General features: G+C 39.8%; 1 protein-coding gene across 8 annotated transcripts in view; it reads left to right on the top strand.

Annotated features, from left to right (window-relative positions):
* VPS13D (vacuolar protein sorting 13 homolog D) overlaps positions 1–20,885 on the top strand; it is a 294,776-nt gene that overhangs the window by 104,195 nt on the left and 169,696 nt on the right. For 5 of the 8 annotated variants that reach the window (XM_055261408.2, XM_063631783.1, XM_063631785.1 and 2 more), the window contains exons 38-46: positions 465–605; positions 2,921–3,043; positions 5,745–5,819; positions 9,286–9,391; positions 10,389–10,541; positions 12,891–13,026; positions 14,091–14,138; positions 16,631–16,781; positions 16,972–17,182. In XM_055261408.2, coding sequence (XP_055117383.1) covers positions 465–605; positions 2,921–3,043; positions 5,745–5,819; positions 9,286–9,391; positions 10,389–10,541; positions 12,891–13,026; positions 14,091–14,138; positions 16,631–16,781; positions 16,972–17,182 — 1,144 coding nt within the window. The remainder of the gene's footprint in view (positions 1–464; positions 606–2,920; positions 3,044–5,744; positions 5,820–9,285; positions 9,392–10,388; positions 10,542–12,890; positions 13,027–14,090; positions 14,139–16,630; positions 16,782–16,971; positions 17,183–20,885) is intronic. The other 3 variants (XM_055261409.2, XM_055261411.2, XM_055261410.2) reach the window with 3 other exon arrangements.

Raw genomic sequence — 20,885 nt, 5'->3', positions numbered from 1 at the left:
TATTTTAAGAAAAAGAAAAAGTTAACGAGCCTTCATATGTACCTATTTATTCAACCAATGTATTGGTCCTGTAACCAGGAGAATCAAATTTAATAGCTATTTAAGACACTTTATTATTTTTCCAATCTTTGTCTGAGACTCCTTTTTCTGTCTTGAGTGTCTCAACACATCCTGCCTGTTCTTTAGTGGAAGAGGGCACATACACTGCCTGCCCTCCTTCCTGCCACCTCTGGAAGACCATCATGGGGGTACATATATGCCCTTCTACTTGTATCTTCTGGACAATGCAGACATCTGTAGGGTGACCTGTAGCTAAAGGTGGCTGGTGCTTTTGTTGTGAAATTGAATTGGAAGTAGAAAGCGATTAAGCTCCAGTTTGTCCTTGCTGAACATTTGTGAGCAGTGTTCCCCTATAAACTCTTGATATCTGCTGAACAGATGTCTTATTTCCTGTGTTCTTTTAGGCTGGGAGCCATTTATTGAGCCTTGGCCATGCTCTGTATCCTGGCAACAGCAGGCAGCTAGTCGTCTCCATCCTCCTCGACTGAAGCTAGAAGCCAAGGCCAAACCTCGTTTGGACATCAATATCACTTCTGTGCTAATTGGTGAGTAGAAAGTTTGTCTTTCATACACTGATACCTTTCCATATCTAAGTTCTGAGTCTGGAAGACTATTAATCCTAGTTTAGCAAATACCTGGGCCTGTACCAGGCATCACTTCATCCTGACTGCTTTCCTGATCAACCCTAATAGCCTCTTGATTCTCAACCTGTTTCTCCAGCGTTGGCATCCCATAATAATGCTATCAGTGGTTAAGCAAGAACTTAGATTACTTGGGAAACATAAATGGCCGCAATGGACTTTCTCCTCATAATGCTTGGTCACTAGAGTTTATTAAATGTCCTGGAAGTGAGTTTAGATTAACTATGCTCAAGCTATTCACGGACTAGTTCTTAAAAGGTGTGATTTTGACCATATCTTTACAGTAGAATAAGTTGCCTTTGTTGTTTCCCGTTATCATTTTGACCTAACTCTGAAAATGACTTGCTTAAGGGTTGCCAGGTTAATGGTGTGTTATCTAAAAGTATCTTTGGCAGCACTGAAATGTACATCTCTGGATTCAATGTCGTGAATAAGAACTGCTCTATTGTTACATTTCTGCCATCTAAAAGGAAAGCAATATAATCATACAGTCAGGTAGTGTGTACCTTCACTGTGAAAACTCACATTCATTGTTTGATTTATTGATCTACTTGATCTGATTTTGGAATTACTATACTTTATCTTTGAGCGATAACATACTGTTGCAAACTGTGAACTTTCTTTGGTGTGTATGTTGGATTGAGGCTGTTAGAATATCTACTTCCTTACGCATGTCAGAATAGGATGGAAAGAATGTATTGTGAAATGAGACCATAAGTTTGTTGACCCCCAAATTTAAAACCGCTGTTTTATGTGATCAGATTTCATCCACTAATTTGCCTGGTTGTTACTATCACCTAGATAATAGTAAGTTGACCCTATGATCTCTCTAAACTGTATTGTTTTAACTCCATTGTTTCTCACAACATCGCTTACTCTAGAAGGTTAGAGAAAGTTTGTGGTAGTCTTTTGAAAAGCTGCAGTAAACAAGAGCTTACCTAAAGGGTTCTTATTGGTGTTTCTGATGAGCACAGTATATGTCTCTTTAAGAATATCTTCTGGCCGTGCACATTGGCTCATGCCTGTTATCCCAGTTCTTCGAGAAGCCAAGATGGGAAGCTCATTTGAGGCCAGAAGTACCAGACCAGCCTAGGCAACATTGTGAGACCTTGTCTCTACAAAAATAAACAATTAGCTGGGCATAGTGGCATGCGCCTGTAGTCCCAGCTACTCAGGAGGCTGAGGTGGAAGGATTACTTGAGTGCAGGAGTTCAAAGTTACAGCGAGCTATGATTGTGCCAGTGTACTCCAGCCTTGGAGACAGAGCGAGACCCTGTCTCTAAGAAACCAACCAAACAAAAAGTCTTCCAAAAGGCATTCTTGTCAGTGGTAAAATTTGTTTTGTTTTCTCACCTTCAATTCCTTATTCCGAATACTATACTGAAACCCAGAAACGTTTCTGTGACCTCGTAGTGTTTAAATAAATATTACTTCTGTAGCCAAGTGTTGTAATTGAAAACCAGAAACCAATAATTCTTCTTCCAAAAAGTATAACATCTTAATTAGTATAAAAGATCTTCATCTAGGTGTGGTGCACTGTAATTATTTTTGTTAACCTGCTATCCCCATTGTAATTCCCTCACAGAAGTACAACTACTTGTGGAGAATCGTCCACTGAATTTCAGCCTCTGGAGTGCAGTGGCATGATCTCGGCTCACTGCAACCTCCACCTCCCAGGTTCAAGCGATTGTCCTGCCTCAGCCTACTGAGTAGCTGGGACTACACGTGCACGCCACCACGCCTACATAATTTTTGTGTTTTTAGTAAAGATGGGGTTTTGCTATGTGGGCCAGGCTGGCCTCAAACTCCTGGACTCAAGTGATCCACCTGCCTCATCCTCCCAAAGTGCTGAGATTACAGGCATGAGCCACTGCGCCCGGCCTCCATATAAATTTTAGATTCAGCTTTTAAAATTCCACAAAATGCCCTATGGGTATTTTGATGGGGATTTTATTGAATCTATAGATTGGTTTGAAGAAAATCCACATCTTTAATGTCTTACACATTATGATAGAGTTTTGTGGCGATGGTTGTCTGTTCATGGTAATCTCTTTCAATGGAGTGTGAGGCTCTCCAGGGCACAGGCTTTCTCGGAATCTAGCACAGGCCAGGCATGTAATGAGACGCTCAATAAAAGCTTGTTTTGCTGAATTGAAATTATTTGACTCGAACCCTCCATCTTTTTTAGTTCTTTTAATATCTCTGGGGATTCTTTCTAGACCAGTATGTAAGTACCAAGGAATCGTGGATGGCAGATTACTGTAAAGATGACAAAGAAATAGAGTCAGCTAAATCAGAAGACTGGATGGGCTCTTCGGTGGATCCTCCATGTTTTGGACAAAGTAAGAGTTTTCACTACATGTGTTTAACAAAATCACTTTTGACCTACAAAGCAATGCTTGACTGAGAAATTCAAATGGAACCATCATTCTGCGTGGAAAAACCTACAGGAAATTCTGACTATCTTCTATAGTTCTGTTTTAGTCTTTGCAGGAGACAGTTTTCTGGCATGAACTACTGAACTTATAAATGTGGGCTGTAATTCCACCTTTGCGGGGGAGAAAAGATCTGCAACATATAATTCCTAAATCCTGGTAATAATGCATATGAACTGGTGCACCTGAGAATGCATCAGGATCAGCTGTGGTTTGTGTTTTACTCTGCAAAACATTGGTTTTCTAATTGATTGGATTTTTTGACCAGATTTTTTTGTTTTTTGTTTTTTTTTTTTTTTTTGAGACGGAGTCTGGCTCTGTCACCCAGGCTGGAGTGCAGTGGTGCAATCTTGGCTCACTGCAAGCTCCGCCTCCCGGGTTCACACCATTCTCCTGCCTCAGCCTCTCTGAGTAGCTGGGACTACAGGCGCCCGCCACCATGCCCGGCTAATTTTTTGCATTTTTAGTAGAGACGGGGTTTCACCGTGGTCTCGATCTCCTGACCTCGTGATTCGCCCGCCTCGGCCTCCCAAAGTGCCGGGATTACAAGCGTGAGCCACCGCGCCCGGCTGACCAGATTTTTAAAAGCATCTAAAATGGTCTTCTAAATCTAGAGATAGAGGGTTTGGACATATTCTTGAAAGGAGGGTGAGCAGAAGCCCATGTGGAAAAAGTTGTTAAAAAGGGAGCCCTGTGTTGTTTATAAAGTATAAAAGAATTGAATGCCCTGCCTCTTGAAGAAAGAGGAGGCAGCTTGCTCTCTATTGATGATGCTTTCTTTCCTTATTTAATGCCTTGCCAGCTCTGTTTTCCTCAGAGCTGGGGAGATGGTGATGGACAACTGCATGGTCTTAGTTGTTCCACAAGCCATTGTCATCCAAATTCAACTCAGCTCTAACTCTTACAATGTGGTTTCTTTGGGGAGTCTTGGCTGGACTTCACATAGCTCATGAATACTTAAATATTCCATCTGGTCTGCAAACGTGTCATGGGAAGATGGGTGTTCTTAGTGTATGAAGTAATTGTACTGGTTCATCTCTCCTCAGGGTGTATAAGTGGACTTTCTGTCTGCCTTGTACTTCTAGAAAGAGACACAAAGAAATGTCAGCTGTGCTTGTTCTCTGTTTTCCCAGGCTGTTGCTTCTGAGTCTCAAGGTCATTACTTAGGAGCCAGGGCTTTTCAGATATTGTCAGCTTTGATTTTGGCTCCTCCTCCAACCTTCCCAATTTGTGTGTCAAGAAAATGTAACATAGTCTACCCAGAAAACTCTAAATAATCTTTGTAATATGTCCAAGAGAGTATGTTTCTAAAACATTATTCATGCAGGGGCATCTTCAATTCAGAGTCAAACTCTAGCAAGGCCTAGTCTGCAAGATTCTGATGAAAGACTTTCTTGTCCTTCTCTTTCTTTTTTCCTTCTTCCTTCCCTGCCTCCCTTTCTTCTTTCCTTTTTAAAATTTTTGTCCCTCTCTTTCTCTATAGTTAAAAGGCTTCCTCATCTATATTAAATGCCGGTGCTGAGTTAAAGCTTGATTTTTATTTATTTAAAGATTTTTATGATTACTTAGGCTTATAAAAGTGTAATATATCTTTTTAATAAGACATAACTTGAATATGCATAAATTTCCAATCCTCTTTTCTTATTGGAAATTCCTGGATGGTAGTATAGTACATTCCGATATTGTATTCTTTTAGCAGGCCTACTAAAATGATCATTGGGAATTTATTTTGAAAGTGAGTAGGTTTCAACCTTGTTGAACTAATCATAAACTTTCAGGTCTTATTCAAGAATAGTAAGTCATATTCCCCCAAAAGTTATGCTTTTTATTCAGACCGGCCTTAAAACAAGCCCTTGGGAATAGCCCTTAACATGAAATTTAGCCTAAGGGACCTGCTTTCTCACTGTTTCTTTATCAGGGGAAAGAAAATGCCAGCCTCCTTTTGACAAAATTGTTGGCTTTGTTCAGTCAGGGCTGAGATTTTGCAGGTAAACCTGGGCGATGTGGCACTTCATTGAATTTATTAGTTTTGTATTCCAAGGACATTTTATGAAAATATCAAATATTCTGAAAACTTCCATGCTTGATTTAGAATTTAAATAAACACTATGAGACAACTCCTCGGTAGAGATTGTTTAAATTTGGAACACATACTGACTCTTCCCTTGAATTTTTGAGATCCCCTGAGACTAGCATTTTACTTCTGTGTTTTACCAGTTGGAATGGAGCAACCTCCACTAAAATCTGTACTGATTGATTTTTGTAACTTTTTAATGCCATTTAAGAACATAACACCTTTAAATTAAAAATCTTCAAAAGGCTTGTCATTCTGTTCAAGAGAAGGTTCAATACATATTCTTCTAATTCACGAAAAAAAAAAAGCATGCTACATTGATCCAGCCTCCACAATAAAAACTAGCATAAAAATGTGTTCACTTTGTCAAGTACATTCGTAGCGCTTAGTAATCACTGATGGGAATGACCCTGTACTTGCATGATGCTTGCTATTTTTGTAATGTTCTCTATTTGTGCTTATCGTTTGGAAGCGAGTCTTCTTATTTCACTGTATTTATTCTTAGCCTCTAACTTTGTCTCTCCTGTCTACCAGGCCTCCCCCTTGTCTACCTTAGAACTAGGAGTACAGCCAGTCTGACTAACCTAGAGCACCAGATCTATGCTAGAGGTACAGTATAGCCAAGCGAGGGCTTGCTTTATTTTCCTGTTTTAAGAACTGCCTTGTACATCAATTTTTTTTTAATGAGTGGGAGTTGAATTGGGGGTATTCCATGTCATGAGTACTTTGGTAATAGGAAAGAACATTTCCAACTGATGAACAGAGTGGTGCATATTATCAGCTGATTCTTATATTGTTTCCCTTCCATCTCCCTTAACTTTGGTGGAAATGGAATAAACTCCACAGTGTATGATGCAGAAATATGTTAATACAATGTCAATTAGAGGAGATTTCTCATATTGGAGAGCAAGTGGATTGAGGAACACCATGCTTCATCAAACAGTGGTGCCACAAGTCTTAAGTTTATAAAATACCCACTGAAAATTTTCATGGGAATGCACGGGGCCCTGGAACAGGCACTATAATAATAGGGATAGCGCAAAAAAAAAAAATTCTAGTAAATAATTGCTTAGACACAAACCTTAATTTCTTTGGATGTCAATTTTTGTGTTTAGGAGATAAAAAAGAAAATTTTCTTTATTTCTATCTCTGATCTTTGAAAGTTTCTTGAGAAATTCACTGGTAAGTGAATATGGTAGAAAACACCATAATCATTGAGGAATTGGAGTCCCAAGATGTTCATTTTTTGTTTTAGGGAGTGCAATTTAATCTGAATGATTTATGTGTGTACATGGCAAATTCCAGATTATTCGTCATGATTTTTTTAAATAGAAAGAGGCCACAGGAACTCCCTCTACCAGGAATATAGAACAGGGATGTTAATACTCAGGGTACGTTGCCCTGGGTTTTTTTTTCTGGACAATTTTACCAGGATGGATGTTTGAGGGAGGGCTCACGAAGAAAGCCCAGAGCTGAATCTTAATTTATTCATGTATTCCTGCTTCTAAGCTTTCTATATGTTACTTAATCTTTCAGGCTTAGCCAAGCATTATTCCTATTCAGCTGATAAGGACAGTGAGGTTCAGAGACACTAGGTGATTTGCCTTTATTCAGTTGACCTGCTAGTAGCAAACCTAGTATTTTAATCTGCTTCTTATGATTTACAAACCAGGTCCTTTCTGATCTGAGCTGCTTACATAGCATGACAACCTACACTGTTTATAATGGCAAAATTACTGTGTGAAATAAGTCCAAAGGGGTAGAAATTTCCTTAGCTGGAGCTGTTTGAAGCTGAACTTGGATACGGGTAGCTTTAGACTCTCTCTCAGCCCATGAAGAAATTGGGTTTGGTCACTAGAGGCAGATTTTCTGAGGCCATTAGGGAATAATGTTCTCTTTGATGGACTTGGGAACTTTTGTCTCTGGTGCTGTGCCAAAGGCAAGTACATAGTTTATTTGGACCCTGGTGCAGGAGATGTCAGATTTGTTGCCTGATGTTGGGCTTGGATTTGCGTGCATGCTGTGCATTTTTATCCTCAGAGAAATGGGTTACTGAAGCCTGTGCCGTTATGTCTAATCAATGCAAGAAGCTTGGAGACCTAAGCATTGTGCCTACCCATGCTATTTAACTCCAAAGCAGTGTACTTGTGAATATATTTGTATGGATTCGCAGCACTTTATTCTGTATAACAAACTGATCAAAGCCATCTGCCACCTGTTCTTTTTAAATCTAATTTGCAAATGGAAACTTACAGTCTGGCTCACAGTGGGATATGAAAGCACATCTGGCGTCTTTTTCTCCTGGGCCCTTTATCTACTGTAATAAAAGCAGCTCTCTCATTGCACTCATAGAAGAGGGAGGTGCCTTTCAAAGTGCCACAATAAATACCGTTTACCCTGCAGACAGCTCTTAAATTTTTTACTCCCCCTCTGCTCTTGTCAGCAGCCTTACAGCTACTTCTTAATTTTCTACTTGATGAGCACTAATTTTTTTTTTTTAAACCAAACTTTGGGAGCTAAGTAAGGCCATTGGGGTGAGAAATGGGCATATTCCTAGTGGAGATTATCTTTAGAAGTATTTGGGGTATCTCTACATGACTGACCACAAAATTGTGGGAACACACTGGAGACTGCTCATTTATTTAGCAGATTACTATATCTTAGACTCCCCTGAACCATCGTCATTATCAAAATAGGACTTGCCTTGACCCAAAATTGCTTGGTTTTCATTGTTTACAGTGCTAACCTCTCAAAACTTTAAAAGAGGTAAGAGAAAAAAGGAAGTGATTGCTTTTTAAAAGGCAGTGACAATTACCGACTGTTATGATACAGTCCCAGCCTCAGTCTGGAGGTTGCAGAAGGCAGGACATGTTGCAGTTTGTCTTCTCGATTTTGTTGACAGAAGATGTCCTGTAGGATGAATTCAGTTTTGCCATAGTGTTCTCTGCAGTTAGCATTTGCAGCTTCCTCTAGATGTCATTTTCTCCCAGCTGCAGAGCACATGGGTCATGGTCTTTCTAATGCTGTCTTCCTACTTTAATGCTAGACACATAAGAAGATTGAACCACACTTCCCTTTTTTTGTTGGTTGTGTACGTGTGTTGTGAACATGTCAACCAGGAGGCTTTCTCACACTGGTTTGCTGCTGCTGCCTCCCTATTTGTGTGGCCAGTGGAGGAGACAGGCCCTTGGTTAGAGGAGCTGCTGCCCTTCCTTCTGGTACTCTGTGTTCCATGTGGAACCACATAGCACGGGCAGTGGTACCTGCAGAGGGATCTGTCTGCCAAAGCAGCTGGGGCACTAGAAAGCCTGCTTTGGGTTTCTTACAACCTTTATAGTCAGGTTACCGCTCTTTAGAATTTGATTACTTACAGTTTTGTGTTGATTGTTGTTTCTTTCCACATTCCCTGATTAGAAGCTTTTTGTGCAATGAAGCCGTATTTTATGTTCCTTTTATGGCTTCCATGGTACCCACCTTATAATAGATGGTGGTGATATCTATCTTTAAAAAATGGGCTAACAATTTTGTTTGAAAAGCTTTGAGATGGTATACCTATGACTTTCCAGGGAGATAAAAACAACTATTAGTATAAAAGAATAGGAAAGAATGTTTTTATTTTATTTTGTTACAAAATGCATACTATGTAGGGTAACATATAAAGGGAGGCTTCCTTAAGGTAAAGGCTTTTTGGACAAAGTTTTAATAAGTACATATGATATATCTTGCTACATTTTAGGTTACCCACTTAGAATATAGTTCTTGGGAGCACTGGGGAGGTCCATTTTTATTTCTTTTGTGATTCCCACCAAGTTAGGTCCTGATGCCTTCTTCTGAGAGATAAGGCCTTTAAGAGTTGTGGAAGAATTGGGGGCTGGGAATAGTCAGGCAGGGACCAAATTCTCCCATAGCAGCCAGCAAATACGTGGAGCTTCCATTTGTCCTGTTCCTTCTTTCTTGCTTCCATCTTCAGCCGCTTTGTACAAGAGACAAATTTGGGCACTGTCTCCAGGTAGGGGGAGGGTCTCTGCCATGCAGATAGAGGCGTCTGCTCATAGCCTTCTTCTGTTTGTCGTAGCAGAGGTGAAAACCCCCAAGCGCCGGCAGCCATTTGTCCCCTTTGCTCTGAGGAACCACACGGGGTGCACTTTGTGGTTTGCCACCCTGACCACCACACCCACCAGGTAAGCAGTCTACCCCAAGTCATCTCTGCCACCAAAGCCTTCTTGTGCCAGCCCAAGGTGGGTCCCCTCTTGAGGCTCTTGGGATGATATTTGAATGAATAACTGGCTGTTTTGCTGAGATTTATGATGGAGGTTCTGGTTTTGTAGAGAATCTATGGTCAGAGAAGCAGGTCCTGAGTCTAATTATGATCTTGTTTTTGGTATACCTTATGTTTAAAAGCCAAGGAAATTAAGGATGTGAGTAGGAAGTATGAAAAAGCCATTCCATCTTTTCTCCTCGATCTCTACCTTCTTTCCCGTTTTAAAGAAGCTATGTATGGTTATCACACCAAATGTTTTGCCATTTTATTCCAAGACTGCTTTGAAAACATCCCCATTCTCCCTCTATCCCTAAAGAATTCTTTCATACCTAAAACGCACTTCACCCCAGATGGAATTGGGTGGAGTTTGGAGAACAAAGGAGACTTTACCTAAGCCAGGCGAGAACCTTTTCTAACAACTTTCTGCCTGTTTAGATCTTGGCTCAGCCTTCCAAGTACATGGTGATCGTTCCAGCTTAGGTTATGAAGCACATGGCATGAGTAACAGAATCCATTGATTTGAAATCACATTTCTCTGACCTCCCCCAATTACCAGACTGCTCTAGAAGAGAAGCTTTTTTGTTTTAACAGTGTAGGTCTGTTAAATTCTAACTAGTCACTTAAATGCCACTTGAAAAAGTCATGCCGTAATTCACATGTACCAGATTCTACTGCTTGAGGTAAGTGACTACAGAGTGACAGCTTTCAGCTGTTTCTAAAATTTCAAATAAGTTGTGATTCACCATGAAGATAGCTATAGTTAGTGACCCTCAAGGTCATTCTTTGTAGCTAGGTCATGCAGCCTTTTATTGCTGGGAATTGAGTTGTGAGAAGGTTCTGCTCTTCTGCACGGGACTCCTGTGAGAGGGAGTTGGGAAGAAACAGGGACAGGCTGATGTCATCTGATTTGGTTCCAGAGCTGCACTGTCTCACAGTGGGAGTCCAGGGGTAGTTCCAGAAGGGAATGGAACATTTCTCGATGATACTCACAATGTTAGTGAATGGCGAGAAGTCCTTACAGGTGAAGAGATTCCCTTTGAATTTGAAGCAAGAGGAAAGTTAAGACACAGGTAAAGTATGGTTTATTCTTTTCTTTAAAAAAAAAAAAAAGGTGGATGTAAGTGAGGGTCCCTAGTGTTTTGCCTTTTCACTTTCCTTATAAATGATTTTATTTTATTTTTTTATTTTATTTTATCTTATTTTATCTTATCTTATTTTATCTTATTTTATTTTATTTTTGAGACAGGGTCTTCTTGCTCTGTTGCCCAGGCTGGAGTGCAGTGGCACGATCTCGGCTCACTGCAGCCTCTGCCTCCCGGGTTCAAGCAACTCTCCTGCCTCAGCCTCCTGAGTAGCTGGGATTACAGGGGTGCTCCACCACACCCGGCTAATTTTTTATTTTTAGTAGAGATGGGGTTTCATCATGTTGGCCAGGCTGGTCTCGAAATCCTGACCTCAAGTGATCTGCCTTGGCCTCCCAAAGTGCTGGGATTACAGGTGTGAGCCACCACACCTGACCCCTTATTAATGATTTTAATGTCTTCTTATTAAAAAATATTTCATAAATCAGTGTTTCCTTTTATTATCTTATTTTATTTTATTTTTGTAGAGATGAGGTCTCACTGTGTTGCCCAGGCTCGTCTCAAACTCCTGGGCTCAAGCAGTTCTCTCACCTCGGCCTCCCAAAGTGCTGGGATTACAGGCATGAGCCACTGCACCCAGCCTCCTTTTAAAAAATAAAGACTTTGCTGCCATCTTGGAAATATATGTCTTTTCATTAACTATCCGTTTATTTGACATATGAGGTGATAACCTGTGTGTTTCACAGAATTTGGTGGAAACATAGACATATCATAACCCTCAAGTTTATTGCATCTTGGCCTGATTTTCATGATTGATTGGTGATATGGTATTCTTAAAAGATTCTCAAAGCATGTTGATTTCAATTTTAATTTACATATATGCCGCGTAGTACTTTTAGCAAGCAGATAGTTTCAGGACTCAAAGCTAATAATAAGACAAATTCTGATTCTAAAAAGAACTGATCTGGGGAGACTGCTAGCTGATGCATTCCTGAAGTACCCATACTAAAAACTGGAATGAATGTGAGAAAATGTTCTATCTGATTACTGAGAGATCATAAAATATCCAATAAAGTGTTATTTACAAGTATTTTTCTATGCACAGGCTATCCAGTGGATATGAATAGGTTAAGACAGCATTTGAATAGGTTAAGATTTAGTATTTGAGCCTCATGTTTGTTTTCAAGCTGAGCTGAAATTGAAGAGATTGGCTTTAGCTTTCTGTAATCATGTGCTTTTTGTGGTGCTTTCAGTTACTGAGTGTAAACTTGCTCCCAAGTCAAGCAGGTTTCCTTTTGCATAGCTTTGGTACCCGCACACATTATTCCCAAGAAGGAAGAGTTCTAAACGTGTGGGACTCCAGGGATTTTATAGGGAAAAAAAAAATCACTATGCTGGGCACACAGGTACTTGGAAACCACTTTAGCTTCCGGGTGTGAGCAGTGGGCATTTTCCCGTTGGTCCTCACAGTTCTTGGAGAAGCTAAGTACAGAACTGTTGAGAACATTTCTGGATAAGCCCATCCTCTGTCATATCAGAAAGGGTTTGACCTCTTTGTCATTTCCGTTTTTGTTTCCGTATTTCATAATCCATTTCAAGTCCCACTATTCTGCTTGAATTCTTCAAAATAAATGCCTTTTCTGGCTTTTTCCCCTTTTGGCACACTGCACCCCACTCCATGCCTCCCTCCCCGCTTCCTGTCAGCCTCAAATCCAGTTCCCCATTTCACTTCTGGCTTGAATTAGGCAAAATCTAAAATAGAATTAAATGTGCAATTTCCTCCTGTTCCTCCTGTTCTGCCCACTGCCTTCTGCTCCAGTTTCAGTCGAGCACAGGAGCCCTGAAATGAGCGCTGTGCTTCTCCTGCCCTGTCTGTAGTCACGCAACGCTGGAGCCAAACAACTGCATGTGGTTCTGAGCGAAGTAGGAGTTCAACAAAGGAACCAAGAATAATTTTTTATGCATTTCCAAGAGTATGGTTATCTGATTAAATCGCTACTGCATTTTTACCACCCCAGTGACATCATTATGTAGGTTGGGGTGAGGGTTGGTGGGGGAAAGACCTTGGCTTGTGTTCTGGATTTGCATGGTTTGTACAATGGAGGATAAATGCCACTCTTACTCAATCAAGCTTTACAGATCTTGCAGTTTGTGTTGTAAGTGTAAAACCCAGTTAAACTGTGCTCCTGATTTCCCTTGCATTAGGTAATCTCCAAAAGGTTTAGCCAACTGGGTTTTTACATCATTATATACTAAATCGGATTTGTGTCTTTGCTTCTACTTTTCATCCCCTCTGGAGATTGTGCTTAATATCTTTTTCTTTGTTCTGCCTGACAGACACACCCATGACCTCCGGATTCATCAACTGCAAGTGAGAGTAAATGGCTGGGAGCAAGTGAGCCCAGTGTCTGTGGACAAAGTCGGGACCTTTTTTCGATATGCAGCACCAGATAAAAATTCATCTTCCTCTACGGTGTGTGACTGTCAGGAAGTCAGATGGTTAAGCCTGTAATAAGCTTACTCTAATGAAACTTTCTTGTTCTTTCTTTCCCCTAATTCTAGGACTGACTGAGTCAGTCATAGGCATTGGTAATCAATATGTAGATAAGCCAGCCAATGGTTAGTTTCAGTAGAAAAACAAGATTTAAAATCAGCAGTAACACATTTCCTCACTTCTGTAGATCCATTTCATGCTAGCTGGCCTGACTGGCAGTTTACTAGTCTGCTGAACCTGAGTCTTGGCTTTATTTCACATACTGTTATGCTGTCCATATACACTGTCTTTTTAATATTTCTTATAATGCAGCACCTTGATCCTTTTACTCTGTGTCTCCAAATCTTTCTCTGTGGCACAAAGAGAGATGTCCATTGTCGTTTATTTTCTGATCACACATGCTCTCACGTACCATTCCCCCAATTTCATCCCTTCCTGTAGTCCTAGTGGTTGGAGAGACAGCCCAGGAAATGATGCAGGTAGCATCCCTGACTTGTACATGCAGGTGGAGGCTGACATCCTCGCTGACAGAGCTGCCATGGGTGCTCTTGCCCCATCCTCCTTCATACTTCATGGGTTACTTGCACTTATTTCCAGTAGTGAGGTGGAAATGCAGATTTGCAGAGATATTGCAGCTTTCTTCATGAAAAATATTCTTAGAGAACACTGTTGCACAAGTGTTCATTTTTACTGCTCTTGTGCCCCAAGTTCCTTAGAAAAAACAAAAACAAAAACAAAACCTTTTCAGGATTACTTTTCAGCCTAAGTTTATGTCTGGTAATGAAAGGACCAGTTCCCTCATAGGTACCTTTCCTACTGCATTGATGTGTTGGGGAGAAATTTGGCATACGTTGAATAGTTATAAAATGAATATTGTTTTTTCCATATCTTTAAGAGGAGATGTTTTATCTTCATAGTAGACTATACTTTACTTGAAAGTATTTACAAACACCACCCTTTGAAGAAAATTATGTTGTCATTGAATTTAATGATGCTAATTGTCTTAAGTCTGTGCTGACTCTAACTTCTGAAATCTTTTTCAGATTGGCAGCCCAAGCAGCAGAACAAATATTATACATCCCCAGGTTTATGTAAGTATGATTTTCCTGTTGTCATTGTGTTTATTGCGTATATACACTGCACCTGAACCATGTGGATGTACATTTCGATCAGAGAGACTTTATGACATATATGCGATTGGAATTTATCTCTGCCCTTTTCTATTAATGATTACCTTCCTTTTCCAAAAACTTGCAAGAAAATGTCTTCACCTAGCTTGGTGTGTGAGACTAAGTATTACAGGGAAGGAGAAGAAAAGGCAAATGTTTGGTCCAAAGTCTCCTTTTCATTCTAAGTTAAAATAGAAATTAACCCTGGTATGACCATGTGTGTTTCATAGTTTTGGGTCCAAAGGTCATGAAAGTAAATAAGAAGGAAAAAGTAGCATTTATTTCCTATTTGACTTTTGAAACATCGTCAGGAGATGACATTAACAAACTTATTCCAGGCTTTTACTTATAATTTCTCCTCCTTGATGACTGTAGGTTTTGAAACATAAAACTTCAGGTAGGCCTGAAAAATATCAAGGTTTGAAACAACAACAGGATTTCTTTTCTTTTTTTTTTTTTTTTTTTTTTTTTTTTTGAGACAGAGTCTCGCTCTGTCACCCAGGCTGGAGTGCAGTGGCGTGATCTCGGCTCACTGCAAGCTCCGCCTCCCAGGTTCACGCCATTCTCCTGCCTCAGCCTCTCCGAGTAGCTGGGACTACAGGCGCCCGCCACCACGCCCGGCTAATTTTTTTTTTTTTTTTTTTTTGTATTTTTAGTAGAGACGGGGTTTCACCGTGGTCTCGATCTCCTGACCTCGTGATCCACCCGCCTCAGCCTCCCAAAGTGCTGGGATTACAAGCGTGAGCCACCGCGCCCGGCTTTTTTTTTTTTTTTTGAGACGGAGTCTCGCTCTGTTGCCCAGGCTGGAATGCAGTGGTGCCATCTCGGCTTACTGCAACTTCCACCTCCTGGGTTCAAGTGATTCTCTTGCCTCAGCCTCCTGAGTAGCTGGGACTACAGGCGCATGCCACCATGCCTGGCTAATTTGTTGTATTTTTAGGAGAGACAGGGTTTCACCGTGTTAGCCAGGATGGTCTTGATCTCTTGACCTCGTGATCTGCCTGCCTCAGCTTCCCAAAGTGCTGGGATTACAGGCGTGAGCCACCGCGCCCGGCCTAGGATTTCAAGTAATTGTTACTGGCTTTGACTATTGGGGCCTTTTTAGGGTTGGGTCACTGGAAGCTTGTGCTTCGATGATGAATTATGCCTAGTTTTGTGTCCTTCTAAAAACACTCTAGAAAATTGTAGTTTGCCTTTTCGTTTGGACTTCCTAGAAGTCTTGGTTCAAGACATGGAGCTCTTCATTTTATTGTTTATTGGCTTGACTTTCACTTGCTGTTTGTCTTAATGAGAAAGTTGGCAGAATGAAAAGCTTCAATGTCATGCCATTTGTTTCTCCAGTAAAGAGCATTGTTAATATGTTCTGGACACTCATTCTAAGAGTAGTACTTTCAGAAACTTTTTCTTTGTTGTACCTAACATGGGATTTTTCTACTTTTAAGAAAATTTCCTGTCACATGGTATTAGCACAAAATGTGTGTTGAATGTGTGAATGAACATATGGAAAAATAATGTAATGGCTGTAACCCAAGACCAAAAATAATTTCCCTTCATTATGTTGAGTTTCTGAACCTTGGTGTCCTTTTTATGAACAAGTGATTATTTTTAAAGCTCTTTAAAATACAGACAATGGTTTTTATATAGGCATGTCAACAAATAATATATGGACCTAAATAATATATTTTATGACATTTAGAAAAAAAGAAGTTATTATTTGTTCCTATGAAAGGCACACCAATACAGACAATTCTTTCTTTCACACTTTCTGGATTTTACAAAGACAAATGTTAATCTCAGAAGACTTCCTTCTGTTTTTCTGTATTTGGGCAGTACCCAACCCATTGTTTGGATATTAATCTAGGAGGAAAATAACACAGAAGGTAAATCATTTAATGTTTTGCAAAGTCCTACTTCATTATTTCTAATTTTAATTGTGTTGGATGCTCTTTATTTAATCCCCTGCCAGTAGAGTAGAAAACAAGCCTTTTTCAGTTTCGTTATAAGGAACTCAGGGGCTTTATGAATCAAGGATAATTTCCAGCAGATACTTTCTTACCAAATTACAGGAAGTTTGGAAAATTGGATAGGTTATTATCACAGTCTCAGGTGAATGTTTTTAATAATGTTTCTAGAGGCTTAGGACTGATTTTTCTTAGTGACACACTTTGTGATATCACATCTGAGTGGATTATCTGTTTTTTAAGAACTTTTTAGAATTTATTTTTTTAATAGTATATATTTATAGAATGTTTACTTCCTTTAAAGCTGAATGGCTTTAGGGTTTTATGACTGATTTCACTGAAGAGCTATAGTAGTAATAAGATGCTTTTAAGGTAGACATTCTGATTGATATTATTGTATTTTATATGTTTTTTTAGAAACATAACTATTTTGTCTTTATCTCTCTTTCACAGTTCTCTTCACTCCCACCAGTGCGGGTGGTCTTTGCAGTGACTATGGAAGGCAGTGCGCGGAAAGTCATCACTGTCCGGTCAGCCCTCATTGTGAGGAACAGACTTGAGACACCAATGGAACTAAGACTGGATAGCCCATCAGCTCCAGACAGTATGTTTTGATTGTCTAGAATATAGTAAATGCTGATAAATATTTCTTGACTGTTGTCAAGTCTCTTTTTCCCCAGTGGTATCTTCCCCAGCAGTCAGTATATATGGTCTGTCTTCTTTTGTCCTGAGATGGTCAATCTTTGGGGTAGATGACCATTGCCTGAAAGTGTTAACCCTTATTTCTGTGGCAGAGCCAGTGGTGCTTCCTGCTATCATGCCAGGGGATTCGTTTGCTGTGCCTTTACACCTCACTTCTTGGCGGCTACAGGCCCGGCCCAAAGGATTGGGTGTATTTTTCTGTAAGGCTCCCATTCATTGGACCAATGTAGTGAAGACTGCAGAAATTAGTAGCAGTAAACGAGAGTGCCACTCTATGGACACAGAAAAAAGCCGATTTTTCAGGTATGTAGCACCACTGCAGTGGCATATCACTTTTGCCTTTTTTTTTCTTTTGGAATGACTATTACCATTCTTTCTCTAAAGACCCTTAGAGATTCAGTTATCTTTATTTAAACTCTGAAGTTCTTATTCCTTGAGTTTTAGTTAGGGTTCATGAGAACGCAAGTGCTAACTCTTGGTGGGGTCTGGGGTGGCTTTATTACATGGGAGAGACAGCCAACACACACGCTATTTACTCATACAAGATTAGAAGTTTGTGTTGTACAACACCATAAAGAGAGGACATACAGAGACGGGAAGGAAAACAAACAGAAAATAATGAGCTCTCATTCCAAAATTGGAAAGCAAAATCCTGGGGTTTGGAGTTTTTCAAATGAGAGATTTCAAAATAATTTGAAGGTTTATGTACCTAATACTAACTTTCTTGAGAACTTTGACAAAATTGCCTAATCATTTAAACTCCTGTTTTCCCATTATACAGGGGTATGTTACTAGATTCAATGTTGGAAAAAATACTGGATTGCTATGTTACACCCTAACAAATTTAGACTTTCAACTTATTTAATGAGGATTGGCTTTAGTTTCTTTTATAGTGAAGACAGACATTCATTTAGTCTAAACTTAGAGAAGAGATACAAGAATAGTGTAAAGAATTTCAGTATACTCTTTACCCAGATCTGCAAATTGTTAACAGACTAAAGGAAGAAATACATCAAATACATAGCTGGAGTTGGTGATTTTAACACTTCCATTTCAGTAATTTATAGAACAAAGAAATCAATAAATATGTAAAAGATTTGAACAATGTTATCAATGAGCTTGTTCTAATAGACATTTATATACAGATTATACATTCTTTTCAAGTATATGTGGAACACTCATCAAGAGAGATCGTCTGCTGGGCCATAAAACAAAGATCAATAAATATTAAAGAACTAAAACCATACAGAATGTATTTCCTGATCACAATAGAAGTAAACTAGAAATAAACAACAATAAGATACCTAACCCCAAATATTTGGACATTAAACAATATATTTATAAATAATCCATGGGTCAAAAAAGAGAAATCACAAAGGAACTTAGAAAATATTTCGAATCAAATGATAATAAAAGGCAGACATGTTAAAATATGGGGGATGCAGCAAAACCAGTTCCGAGGGTGGAAGTTATAGTTTGTAAATCCTCATATTCGAAAATGGGGAAGATCCTTTGGTTAAGTCTCAATTAATTTAAAAAAAGAAAAGAAAATGAAGAATATATAAAATCGCTGATTTAATCTTCTACCTTCAGAAGTTAGTTAAAGAAGAGCAAATTCAAAACAAATAGGAAAAGGAAACAATAAAAATATGGATGGAAATCAGTGAACTAGAAAATAGAAAATCAACAATGTCAAAATTGACATAAATTTGACAAACTTCTAGCAAGACTTGCTCAAGGAGAAAAGACAGAAAATACAAATTACCAATATAAGGAATGAAAAAAATGAGGCACTATTACAGATCCTATAGACATAAAAAGGATGAAAAGGAGGTAAGAAGAATTTTATGCCAATACATTCCACATGTAGATGACACCTATCTTGAAAAACACAAGTTATCAAAACTGATACAAAGAAGAAATAGAAAATCCAAATAGCTCAGTATCTAAATTAAAAGAACTTTAACTGTTAGAAAAGCCTTCGTCCACAAAGAACACTATAGGCCCATATAACATTACTAGTGAATTCTACCAGACATTTAAGGAGAAATAATAACAGTTTTACACAAGCTCTCTCAGAAAATAGAAGAGGAAAGAACAATTCTGAACTCATTTTATGAGGCCAACATATCCCTAATACCAAAACCTGATATAGCTACTATGTAAAAACTATGAACCAGTGTTCCCCATGAAGAGGTGCAAATATCATTATTACAAAATTTTTTTTTGTTTTTTTTTTTGAGGTGGAGTTTTGCTCTTATCACCCAGGCTGGAGTGCAAGGTTGCAGTCTTGGTTCACTGCAACCTCCGCCTCCTGGATTCAAGCGATTCTTCTGCCTCAGCCTCCTGAGTAGCTGGGATTACAGGCGCCTGCCACCACGCCTAGCTAATTGTTGTATTTTTAGTAGAGATGAGGTTTCACCAGTTGGCCAGGCTGGTCTCAAACTCCTGACCTCAGGTGATCCACCCACCTTGGCCTCCCAAAGTGCTGGGATTACAGGCATGAGCCACTGCGCTCAGCCAAGTTTTTCTTTTTTTAATGCAGACAGAGTCTTGCTGTGTCGCCCAGGCTGCAGTGCAGTGGTGTGATCTTGGCTCATTGCAGCCTCCGCCTCCCAGGTTCAAGTGATTCTCCTGCCTCAGCCTCCCGAGCAGCTGGGATTACAGGCACCCACCACCACAGCCAGCTGATTTTTGTATTTTTAGTAGAGATGGAGTTTCACCATGTTGGCCAGGCTGGTCTTGAACTCCTGACCTCAAGCAATCCGCCCACTTTGGCCTCCCAAAGTGCTGGGATTATAAGTATGAGCCACTGTGCCCAGCCCTTTATCAAAATATTATCAAATGCAATCCAGCAAGTGGTTTATCCCAGAAATTTAAGATTAGCTTAATATTTGAAAATCAGTAAATGTAACTCATCATATTAAGAGACTAAAAGAGAGTTAAGTGCAGTGGCTCACGGCTATAATCCCAGTACTTTGGGAGGCCAAGGTGGGCAGCTCACTTGAGATCAGGAGTTCGAGACCAGCCTGGCCAATATGGTGAAACTCCATCTCTAGTAAAAATACAACAAATTAGCCAGATATGGTGGTGCATGCCTGTAATCTCAGCTACTCCGGAAGCTAAGGCAGGAGAATTGCTTGAATCTGGGAGGCAGAGGTTGCAGTGAACTGAGATCATGCCACTGCACTCCAGCTTGGGTGACAGAGTGAGACTCTCAAAAAAATAGAGAAGGAGTACACAGGCCACAGAATTGGAAAAATACATATATCTGAGAAAGGATTTTTGCATAGAGTGTGTGAAGAACTTCCTACAGATCAAGAATAAAAACATAATAAAAAGAATAGACAAAAGAACGGACAATTTACAGAAGAAAATACCCAGCCAATAGACAAATGAAAAGATGCTCAGTGTGATTATTCACTAGGGAAATGCACACAGTGGGTAATGTTTTACTCATTGAAATGGCTGAAATAAAAAAAGAATGACAACACCAAATGTTGACAAAGATGTGGAGCCACTGAACTCTCATAAGTAGCTAGTAGGAGTGTAAAATGGTATAACTACTTTGGAGAAATGTGTGGCAATTTCTTATAAAAGTTAAGTACTGGCCGGGCACAGTGGCTCACACCTGTAATCCCAGCACTTTGGGAGGCCAAGGCAGGGGGATCACCTGAAGTCAGGAGTTCGAGACCAGCCTGACCAACGTGGTAAAACCCCATCTCTACTGAAAATACAACAAATTAGCCAGACGTGGTGGTACACTCCTGTAATCCCAGCTGCTCAGGAGGCTGAGGCAGGAGAATGGCTTAAACCCAGGAGGCAGAGGTTGCAGTGAGCCAAGATAGCACTATTGCACTCCAGCCTGAGCAACAAGAGTGAAACTCGGTCTCAAAAAAAAAAAAAAAAGTTAAGGACCCAGCAAGGCCACTCTGGGGTATTTACCTAAAAGAAATGAAGATATATGTCCAAAAAAATACTTGTACAAGAATGTTCATTTAACCCT

Source organism: Symphalangus syndactylus, chromosome 22 (genome assembly GCF_028878055.3).
Source record: "Symphalangus syndactylus isolate Jambi chromosome 22, NHGRI_mSymSyn1-v2.1_pri, whole genome shotgun sequence".
Taxonomy (NCBI): Eukaryota; Metazoa; Chordata; class Mammalia; order Primates; family Hylobatidae; genus Symphalangus; species Symphalangus syndactylus.
This window is presented reverse-complemented; position numbering and strand designations above follow the sequence as displayed.